Source organism: Scylla paramamosain, chromosome 7 (genome assembly GCF_035594125.1).
Source record: "Scylla paramamosain isolate STU-SP2022 chromosome 7, ASM3559412v1, whole genome shotgun sequence".
NCBI lineage: Eukaryota > Metazoa > Arthropoda > Malacostraca > Decapoda > Portunidae > Scylla > Scylla paramamosain.
In genome coordinates, this window is record NC_087157.1 from 9580400 (window position 1) to 9592500 (window position 12101).

General features: G+C 41.8%; 1 protein-coding gene across 1 annotated transcript in view; it reads right to left on the reverse strand.

Moving 5' to 3' along the window:
• LOC135102477 (midasin-like) overlaps positions 1-12101 on the reverse strand; it is a 57908-nt gene that overhangs the window by 18298 nt on the left and 27509 nt on the right. Inside the window, 4 exon segments of the mRNA XM_064007793.1 lie at positions 3-3258; positions 7225-10535; positions 11173-11379; positions 11497-11672. Of these exon segments, the coding sequence (XP_063863863.1) occupies positions 3-3258; positions 7225-10535; positions 11173-11379; positions 11497-11672 (6950 nt within the window).

Sequence of the window (12101 nt, forward strand, 5' to 3'; positions counted from 1 at the left end):
CTTCAAATCATCAAATTCATGATCAAAGCATGGGAAGGTCTCTGGAATTCTCTTTCTAATGTTTCTTCATCTGTTTCAGACATCGCAAGAGTGCGTGCCTTATGGCAGTACAAGTTTTCCTCTTCCTCAGCATGGCGGGCCTTCTCTTCTTCCTGTTGCCTCCACTGAGAGACTGCTTGACCCAACAGTTGAGAGGCCAATTCAATACTAGATTCATCCAAGTGGTGCTGAGCTAGAGTCACATTCAACAAGTCCAGGAGTGCTGCACGAAGAGCAACAGTTGTAGCAATTTTTATCTGTCCATGAAACTGTTCTTCACACAACAAGACTGGAATGCACTTGGCAACATTCATTTGATCACTCACCACATGAAGGGGACGTGATGGTTCTCGTTGTGCAGGGAAGGAAGAGTACTTTGCCAAGTTATCTGTCAAGTTGATGCCACATTTTACATTAAATGAATGTATATGAGAATGACATACTAAAATCCTAAGAGCTTCACATGTTACAGCCACTGCTTGTAGGAATGGATATGTAATATCCCGATAGAGGGGATACTGCTGCACAACTTTTTTAACAAAGTTATCACAAGAAGCAAGAAGACATTCAGTTTTCACTAATGAGGATTCTGAAGGTAACCTATCCTCCTCTATTTGAAGATTTTCAGACAGTTCTTGGATTCTTTCAGGGATGAACACACTTGAGCAAAAATGAACACAATCTTGCTTTAGTTGATGATACTCTACTGCACCTGCACGATGTGCAGTCTGCTGTGACATGTGTGTCATCTCAGACTTTATCTGGCTGCATCTTGCCTCAAATGATGGCAGATGAGGATGGGTTTCTAGCACTCTTGAGTAATCCAAACTACCTCTTAAGTGTTCAAACCATGCTGTTAGCATCAAATGAGACTCCAAATCTTGCAGTTCTTCCTGATGATACTGCAACTTCAGAGAATGAAACTGAGCTGGATCAACTGGTTCCATGTGACTTAAAATACTAGTGTAAAGTGTACCAAGTGTAACTGCTGCTTGGGCAGCAAAGTTTGCTTTATCCTTCCAGTTATCTGAACATTCTTTGAGACTTGTAATAAACCTAACCAATTTTTGGAGCTGCTGTTGGCTACTGTCTGGCAACCAAGAAACATTAGCCTCAATTATCCTAGATGCAAGAGTGGAGACTATCTGCAGATGATCGGATTCACCACCAAATTCGGATGAAATGCCTAATGCATCGGCAAAAACTTTCAAAGATGAAGTCAGATAAAATACCACATAATTGGTAAATGATGCCTCATAGCTTAGTGAAGGATCAGCAAGAATGGACCAATTGTTCCACAATGTTGACTTAAGCACTCTTAACTGTGCCAGTTTTTCAACATGCATACCTGTAGGAACTTTCTGCATTGCACTCTCAATATCATAACTGGATGTATTTTTCCCAGCCAGCAAAATGTATGAGAGCTGACATGCTGCTGGATGAAGTAGTACACTATTCTTTACTTCTTCATTCTCTTCAGAGGAAACAGGAGAGTAGCTGAGGTAAGTACAAGTTTGTCGACTGGCAGTGCTCTGAGTTAGGGCAAGATAGCTGTGAGTTCCAAATGCAGCTGATGGTCTAAAGGTTGGACCAGAAAGAAAGCCTATAAGTTCTGTATATACTCCAGGTGCCTCTATAACAACATCATGTATGAGTGGTGATACTTCATCACTCACTCTCTCAACTGACAAAACATGGGATGCTAAATAATCCCTTAAGGGCCAAGTTTGAACCTGTAGTGCCATTAAGTCTCTGTCTTTCACTTTTGATGAAGCCTTTTGGCCAATGCACTTTTCTTTAACAATATCCTCTACACTGCTAATCTGGTCATGTATATCATTTACTTTTTCTGCATTGCAAGAGGCAACTTCGCTTGCAATATTCATTAGTAGCTCACATACTTCCTTTCCAGTGGAAGATGCTAAGAACAAGTTGACATTTTCATTGTCTGTAGCTGGAGCAAGACTGGATGTCAAGTCTAACAGGCGAAACTGAGCACCTGAGATCATGGCAGATGGAAATGGTGCTGGTGATGTGCATGATCGCAGCCTTGAGGCAATTTTGTGAACTGGGCCATATTCTAGTTCAAACTCTAAGTGTAAGATCTTCACTACTTTCCTGAATTGCTCGGAAACCAAATATTCCCATGAACTAGGAATTTTCTGTAGAAACTCTTCATAAACCCAATGCCAATGCAAAGTTAACTGTGGCAGAAACAGATGAAACTTTGATTTACTCACATTTTGGCTGCAAAACTGGTAGAGGCGGTCACACCACCGCAAAGCAGACAAAAACAGGCAGAATTCTTGATTTGTGATGGGTATGTGTTTATCATCCGTCAAGGACAAGATGAACTTATTAATTTGGGAGAAGAAAGGGATAAGATGAGGAACTGAGGCATGAGGGGAAGAGCTACTACCCACAAGGCCCTTATTCACTGCATGAGAAACTTCCAATAGTGTCATTGAATCCAATTTGTAACTGCCATTAGACTTTTCAACAACAGCATTCTGTTTGAAACAGTAATACACAGTATACCATAGCCATAAACTTGACTTATTAGAGAGGCTCTCAAAATTAGAAGTATTTTGTTGATCTCCTGCTTTGGAATGTTTCAGCAGGGCAAAGCGTGGATCATAAGCATGTTGCAGAGTTTCATTTGTCAAGGCTTGAGATGCAAGACAAACTTTTCTGGACAAAACAAAATTCAGTAGGGATGAAACATTTTGCTCTAGATGAGATTTGGTGTGTGATGCAGATTTCATTTGTTGTGTCATCCATTCTGAGAGCACTGGCCAGTCTTGAACTGCCATTGCTGAAAAAAGCAAAACAACACAGCTCAGCACACTCACTTCTGAACATGGTAAGGGACAGGGCAAAGGGAGTGATGCCAAGATCCGGGTGGACACAAGTTTTGGATCTCTTGCCGCTAAAGTAACTGCCTGCAACAGTGAAGCAAAAACTTTCACTTGTGCCAAACAACTACCCAGGCTCCCGGTGGACACAAGTTTTGGATCTCTTGCCGCTAAAGTAACTGCCTGCAACAGTGAAGCAAAAACTTTCACTTGTGCCAAACAACTACCCAGGCTAAGTTTTTGCACACTCAAGACCTGGTTCTCATAATGAGGCCAGCATATGTCAGGATTTTGGCCCCAATGTTCCAGAACTTCAGTTATGGCTTCATATGCAGCTTTTTTGATTGTAGGTTTACCATGAGATCTGGAAAAAAGTAGAACAAGCATGTATACCTATACAAATAAAAGTATTTTATCTATATTCATACAGAGAGAAATTCTAGGTAAATGGTTCCTAGCTGCCTGAAATGCTCAACTAACTTAAATTTTTAAGAAAAGGAGCTGGAAAATATGATCTAAATTTGGCACTATCAGGGTTGGAAAAACCCCCTTTTTTTTTTAAATCCAATCCACTGTTTTTTGAGGGTTTTACTGGTTTGTTTTTGGAGGTGTTTTATTGTTTTTTGGAGGGGTTCTATTTATTTTTTGTTTATTCCTCATACTTATATGTTAATTAGTTTAAATAAGCAATCAAAAACTAATCTAGAATGAAACAAAAGGATCCAAGAGTTTTTTCATGTAGGAGGGCCACCGGCCAAGAACAAAAAAAAAAAAAAAAATAATAATAATAATAGTAAAAGAAAAAGAAAAAGAAAGGGCCCACTGAGGTGCCAATCCCCAAACAGTCAAAAATGGTCTTCAAAAAATTAAAGGATAAGTGTCTTGAAACCTTCTTGAAAGAGTTCAAGACATAGGAAGGAGGAAATACAGAAGCAGAAAGGGAGTTCCAGAATTTATTAGAGAAGTGGATGAATGATTGAGAATACTGGTTAGCTGGTTAATTAGAAAGGTGGGCAGAATAGGGGTGACAAAGAAGAAAGTTTAGTGCAGTGAGGCCACAGGAGAAGGAGAAGCATGCAATTAGCAAGATCAATAGAGCAGTTAGCATGAAAACAGTGGTAGAAGATAGCAAGAGATGCAATATTGCAGTGATGAGAGGTTGAAGATAGTCAGTTAGAGAAGAGTTGATAAAGCGAAAAGCTTTTGATTCCACCCTGTCTAAAAGAGCGATATAAGTGGAACCCAACCATACATGTGAAGCATACTCCATACATGGAGTTAGCAGCTGGGGGGGGTATCAGAAAAAGTGGAGATGACTCAGAATGCTTAACTTCATAGAAGCTGCTTCAGCTAGAGATGAGATGTGAAGTTTCCAGTTTAGATTATAAGTAAAGGATAGACTGAGGATGTTCAGTGTAGAAGAGCGGAACAGTTGAGTGTCACTGAAGAAGAGGGGATACAGTGAACCTCCAATTCATCACGGGGTTATGTTCCAAAGGCACCCACAAAGTACTAAAATCTGTGATATATTGACTGGAGAGAGAGAGAGAGGGAGAAAAAAAAAAGGACTGCTAATCAAACCGCTCACTTCCTTGTAGCAGTAATGGTGATTAACCACCACCTCGGCAAATTAGGAACATGTTGTGTTCACAACACACTGACCTCATTACCCAAGCAATGATAAACAGAATGTTTGTACAACATTTACATAACACACAAAGCTACCACCATATGGATAACAACCCATACACCATGTTGACTGGTGACAAAACCTGCTTCTGCACGATCATTCAACCCAACCACCACCGAACAGTAACAGCAATGTACAGCACTCACACAAACACGCAAAACCACCATCAACCCACAAACAATGTGACAGTGGCAACAAAAATTACTGATTGCACAGCCAATCAACACCAGCTGATGCCCACTCTGCCTACCAACAGCAACTGTTGATGGTGACAGGTTGGTGTGAACCGCACCATTGCTTCTGCCTGGCCGCCACCTTATCAGCAAATAGTGTTGCCAAATATACAAGTACACCTAAACCCTCATCTGGGTATTTCCTCAACCCACGCCATCTAGCTTGTATTTTACTAAATATAATAGCCAATTTTTCTGCAATAAAGTGGAATTTTCCACATTGCAAAAATAATTAGGTTCCAACGAAAAACACAAAAAAGTGAACTGGTGATAACTAAACCGCGATAAACAGGGAGGTTCACTGTAATTATTTGAAAGATTATGTCAAGCTGATAGATGGAGGGAGTTTTTGAGGCACTGAACAATACTAAGTTTGCTCTGCCCCAATCAGGAGTTTCAGAAAGATCAGAAGTCAGGCATTCTGTGGCTTCCCTGCAAGAACTGTTTACTTCCTGAAGGGTTGGCCATCTACGAAAAGACAAGGAAGAGTGCAGGGTGGTATCATCAGCACAGGAGTGGATAGAACAAGAAGTTTGATTTATAAGATCATTGATGAATAACTGGAAGAGTGGGTGACAGGATAGAACCCTGAGGAACATCACTGTTAATTGATTTAGAACAGTGACCATCTACTACAGCAGCAATAAAATGGTCAGAAAGGGAACTTGAGATGAAGTTACAAAGAGAAGGATAGAAATCATGGGAGGGTAGTTTGGAAATCAAAGCTCTGTGCCAGACTCAATTAAAAGCTTTTGATAAGCCTAAGACAACAGCAATAGTTTCAAATCCCTAAAAGATGACCAAGACTCAGTAAGAAAAACCAGATCAGGAGTAGAGTGGCCTTGATGGAACCCATACTTGCAATCAGACAGAAGGTTTTGAAGTGATAGCTGTTTAAGAATCTTCCTGTTGAATACAGATTCAAAACTTTAGAGAGGTAAGAAATTAAAGCAAAAGGATGATAGTTTGAGGGATTAGAATGGTCATTCTTTTCAGGAACAGGCTGAATGTAGGCAAACTTCCAGCAAGGAGAGGTAGATGTTGATAGAGTTGAAAGAGTTTGACCAGGCAAGCTGTAAGCATGGAGGCACAGTTTCAGAGAATAATAGGAGGAACCCCATCAGGTCCTTAACCCTTCTGAGGGTTATGGCCAGCAAGGGCATGGAAAACATCACTGTGAAGGATCTTAGATGGTAATGTGAAGTAGTCAGAGGGTGGAGGAGTGGGAAGCAAAGGTCTGAGCCAAGAGTTCAGCTTTAGAAACAGATGAGATGGCAGTGGTGCCATCAGGTTAAAAATAAAGGAGGGACAGATGAAGAAGCAAAGTTATTGGAGATGTTTTTGGCTAAGTGCCGGAAGTCACAAGGGGAGTTAGGTCTTGAAAGATTTTGACACTTTCTATTTATGAAGAACAGACACTTGTTTAGGTCATGCTGATACAGATTGGTCTAGTTGGACAAAGCTTGTGTTAACTTGTACAGTACAGGAAACGAACGGGTCAGGCTTGACTACTTACATTTTTTTGATGTATATGTACATATAAAGACCTTATTTATCAATATGATACATAAGTAAATTTTGATATGTAAAGTGTGTATATATATATATATATATATATATATATATATATATATATATATATATATATATATATATATATATATATATATATATATATATATATATATATATATATATATTATATATATATTTTTTTTTTGGGGGTGGGGGTGGGGGTGGGGGGATAATGCCAACCCTGAGCACTATGCCTATCACTCTTAGCTACCAGCACTGCTGTTTCTGTGTTGTGACAACTGTATCAGTTGCATTCAAGATGTCACATTTTGTCCCAATATACAAGGAAATAAATACATATGATCTATCTATAATAATAATAATAATAACAGACAAGTATGCTCAACCAATAATGCATGCAAGCACTGAAAAAGCTTAATAAGATACGGGTGTATATGATGCCAAGAATGTAAGTAGATAATACATACATTTAAGTTTGGTGATCTTAAACCCTGTCCTATTTGCTAGAATGAGGCAATATATTATTGTATGATTTTGTGTTGGCCCAAAAGAAACAATGTTTGAATTACTACTTGGTTACATGAATAACAAATGACAGACATGTCAACAACAGAAATATCTGATATAATTTGGTCTTCCAATATGGTCTAACTTACATATGAAACTTTGCATTTGAATGAAAATTTCTTGCACCTTTCTTTTATTCCCAAACAATCAGACATGGATGACATAAGAGCCATTGTTAAAGTGGACACAACTGCAGGCATTACAGCTTAATTGAACCCACAAACATGGTTAATGTCAATGAAGAAAACATTGTAGAATATAACAGCTTCTGATATGGTAGTTATATGTAGCACAATGATCTTACCTTACATATACTAGGGTCAATGCTTTCTTGAGGGCAAGATCAGAATGATAACCAGCCTGGATCGGTTGATGAGTCACTGATCCTGCTAGCTTCATCTGGGTAATGCCTGGCTGCTCATATCCTGGTAGACGTTCAGTAACAGTCTGGTGTGCCTGAAATAGGGTATTCTGTAGGGGCACAGAAGTTAAGCCAGCATGTAGCATCAGTGCTCGCAGGTCTTCAGATGCTGTCCATGATTCAAGTATACAAATCTCTAACCCTCTGTTCCTCATGGCTCTTGAAATTTCTCCATGCAAGGGATTCATGGCAAGAAAAAGACGAAACTGAGGATGAGGAGCAACTGTGGGAACACTACCACCCACTACACCTTGCTCATTGAGGCTCAGCTCTCCCCCAGGTTCCAGTAAGCCATTGAGTCTGTCCAGAACTGACGCTGAACATATGTTCACACCATCAATCAGTATCCAATCACCATCACGTATTGCTTTAACAAGAAGAGAATCCACCCAGTGAAAGGTACCTCCACCTGACAATGTTCCAGCCTCTCTGACTTTCTTCTGCAATTGTTTCACATAGTCTCTGAGTGCAGCAGCCCTGCCCAGTCCCTTGCTCTTACTACCATTGTCTTTCACACATTCCTTCTTTCTTTTCTTTCTCCCTTTCATATCAACTTGTGTGTCTGTAATAGTCTGAAGGACTGCCAGAAGCAAATCACACTGATAATGAAAATGTGTTGTTTCCTCAAACATGGTTCTGACTGCCTTATCCTTTTGAGCAGCAAGAAGTTCTTCCCAAGCAGCAAGGACTGTTACTGCCCGAGATTCTTCACCAAGAAGGAGTGCTGCTCTAACTGTTGCCTGTATCTCAGAGAGGGCAGTACTTACTGCTTCTCCTAGCAACTGTTTGTAGTCCATCTGTTGAAAGCCTCCTAAAAGTTCAGTGACATCCATGTCTGAATTGACAGTAAGTGTGAGGAGGCGCTGCCCTGTAAGCCTGGCCAACAATTTTACTAAGCAAGTTTTGCCAGTTCCAGACTCCCCAACTAATAATGCCATCCAGTTCATATTAATGCAATGCACAAGACTCTCCATAACTGGTAGCTGATTCTTCATAAGATAAAGGTCACCAGTATTGTCTTCCTCACTTTTGTCACCATCAAAATTTCTGTTAATAACTGCATGGCCAATCTGAATTTCTCTTGCTGTGATATTGTATCTGCCAATACTCTGATAACTTGGGTAGCCTTCTCCAAATATGCGGTCATATAAGTGCAAAACACTTTTCTTGTCCTCTTTTGTCCTCATGCGATCTGCGTATATAAGACTAACATATTCTCCAGGATTGTAGTAATCTGGTGACTGATTCTTCAGTATTATTTCACACCATCTGAACATGTCACGCAAGTTCAGGTCCCATGGACCTCCTAATTGATCCCAAAGGCCCTGCACTTGGATTTCTGAAGTGATGACCTCATTGAACTGAACCATTTTTGTCACAATATCTTGAGGTAACTTTCCATACATCATACTAAGAATAAACTCTAAATCAGCAGGTGACAGGGCTTCTACATGAACTTGTGTAAATCTGTTGAGAAATGACTTAGGAAGACCTTTCCTAGCTCCACCCTGATGTTGGGGATTTTGACATGCAAAGATCTTAGTGGTCTGATGCTCTACATGGAAAGTTTTCCCTAGCTCAGGAACAAATATCTCCCCTCTGTGGTCAAAACATGCATTAAGACCTTCCAGCACTGACTGAGAAGCCAAGTTGAGTTCATCCAGCACCACCCAAGACCCCTCACGTAGTGCTTGTAACAAAGGCCCATCTCGCCAAGCAAACTTCCCACCTTTGCCTCCTTCGACAGGTAAATCTGCACCAAAGAGGTCACTGACATCTGTCTGTTCTGAGAGATTGATGCGTACAATCTTGTGGCTAGAAGCCTTGGCCAGAGCTATGACTAAACTGGTCTTGCCAACACCTGGACTTCCCTCCAGTAGCAAAGGCCGACTCAGCTGCAAGCCCCTCAGCAGGCGAAGCAAGTTGATACAAGTCCGAGGTGCTTTGAAGGTAAATATTTCTGACTCTGGCTCCTCTTCTGATCCTTTGGTGATAATGAATGGTACTATGCCAAACAAGGTATCTGTATTTACAAAGTTCAGTTCACAAACAAATTCTTCCACCAGTGTTGCTTTGTTTGGCTTTGTTCCAGAATTTTGCCACACTTGTTGACAAAGATAATTAAGACCAGCTTTTCTCAACTGCTTCCACCCTGCAACACCACTTCCTGTGAGTCCTGATCCTAGGCCATCAAGGAGTACCAGACATGCTCCATGAATATAAGCTAGACCTGGATCTAAGGAAGTTGGTTGCAATGTCACCTTGTTGATAAAATCAACCCAAGATAATATATCTCTAATACTAAGGATACACTTCTTGCCGAGTTCTGTATCTGTAAAATGTTCTAAGAACTGCAGCATTGCTTTTCCCAACTCTGTTTTTCCTTCCTGGTTCAAAACAATATCCTTCCTTATGTTGTGCTCAATAATTTTCAGAACATCACAAGATACACGATTAACTTCAACTTTAGGGCACCAGATATCTGTAAAGTGGTTCCTAAGGGCTGGAGAGAGTTCTTTTTTTCCATAATCTCCACCAGGGTTCATGGTTCCAATAAGCCTGAAGTTTTCATGGGCAAAAATAATGTCAGGGCTACTACTGGCACTGCCTTCAATGTCAGCTCCTTTCTCTGCCAAAACCAGCATCCTCTCTGGTTCAAGAACTGAATTTAATCTTTCCAGTACACTATCATCAGCAAGGGATATTTCATCAGCTAGGAACATACTCCCATCCCTCATGGATAGGATGAGAGGGCCATCCATCCACTCAAAGAGACGATCATCCTCATCTGAATGTGATCTTACAGGACGCAGTCCACCAAGAAAATCTGCTCCTTCAGAATGCATGTGGCAGTTAACAGTGTAAAGATCTTGGTTGTTTTGAGCAGCAATCATCTGGCAAACTGTTGTTTTGCCACAGCCTGTCTCTCCAACTAGTAGCACTGGTTCCTTGAAACATAGAGCCTTAGAAACCAAGATGTAGAGACGGCGCATATCCTGAGTCCAGACCACATGTTCAAAACCCTGTATTTCAGTCATCTGTTCTAAGATGGATTTTGTGACTGAGGAAGTCTTTTCTGACAATGTGAACAGCTGGTGGACGTGGAATTCAGCCCACACGGGATTCAGCCCATGGAATTCAGCCCACGCGGGATTCAGCCCACGGAATTCAGCCCACGCGGGGTTCAGTCCACACGGGATTCAGCCCAAGGAATTCAGCCCACGCGGGATTCAGCCCACACGGGATTCAGCCCACACGGGATTCCGCCCACACGGAATTCAGCCCACGGAATTCAGCCCACACGGAATTCAGCCCACATGGGATTCAGCCCACGCGGGATTCAGCCCACGCGGGATTCAGCCCACGCGGGATTCAGCCCACATGGGATTCAGCCCACGCGGGATGCAGCCCACAGGATTCAGCCCACACGGGATTCAGCCCACACGGGATTCAGCCCTCGGAATTGCGAATGTGAACACACCCTCTCTCTCATCACGTATATATGCACTCGAATGAAAACACACACATAATCTTCTCTAGCTTAGGGGAGAGTGTGCGTGTGAATGTGAACACACACACACACACACACACACACACACACACACACACACTCTCTCTCTCTCTCTCTCTCTCTCACACACATGTTGTAGGAGTTTTAGTTTCTTGTGAGAGCTGGCAACTGCGAGCCAGGCTCTCTCTCGTATATACATGCAGACGCGAGCAAAAACACACACATCTTCTCTATTTTACCAGTTTAGTGAGAGATAGATAACGAATAAAATGATCCCTCTGTAGCGTACAATAGTAGACTGGAACAGGACACGTTCGCACCGTGTACAGCGCCTCGCAAGTCCCTGTTCTGAACACAGCTCTTGCATTGTCATCAGTGCCATTTGCTGCTCTGCTCTGCCCACGTACGCACTCGCCTAAGCTAGATAAAATGGCATACTTGACGGAAAGAGGAAACCAAGTGAAGAGGGTTGGGGGCTTTGAGTATGTCCTGAGGAAAGACCGAATGGGAAAGAACGGAGAACTCACCTGGAGATGCAGAGAAAATGTGAAATTCAAGTGTCCAGCCAGTATAAGAACCTTACAGGGGATAGTTCTTGATGGTCAAGGAAACCCTAATCATTCACACCCTGGGGATCCTCTAACTGGAGAAGTCAGGCAAGTGCAGTCACACATCAGGTCTGCTGCGACAGCTGGGCAAGATTCCACCAGGTCAATTTTGGCAGAAAACATGACTGGCTTGTCACAAGATGTTCTCCAAAGGCTACCCAAAAGATCAACCCTGGAAGACAGCGTGAGGGCCAAAAGGCGTGCAACCAACCCTGTTGAACCAAACCCTCAATCCTTGAATTTTGCCATACCTGCCAGGTTCACAGATATTGTCCTGCATGACAGTGGTTCTCAAGATCCCAGCAGGATCCTGATTTTGGGAGACATGAACTTACTTCATGTCTTAGAGAATGCTGAGGTGTGGCTTGGTGATGGAACCTTCGCAGTTGTTCCCAGTATCTATTTCCAGCTGTACACCATACATGCCAAAGTGGGTAATAAGTTCCCACCTTGTGTGTACTTTCTTCTACCAAACAAAATGCAGGTCACCTATGTGCAAATGCTGGAAGCTCTTGCAAATATAATTCCAGATGCAAACCCCCAGACAATTCTGACGGACTTCGAGAATGCTGCACAGAATGCTTTCCGCCAGGTACACCCCAATGCAGACATCAAGGGTTGTCTTTTTCATCTTAGGCAGT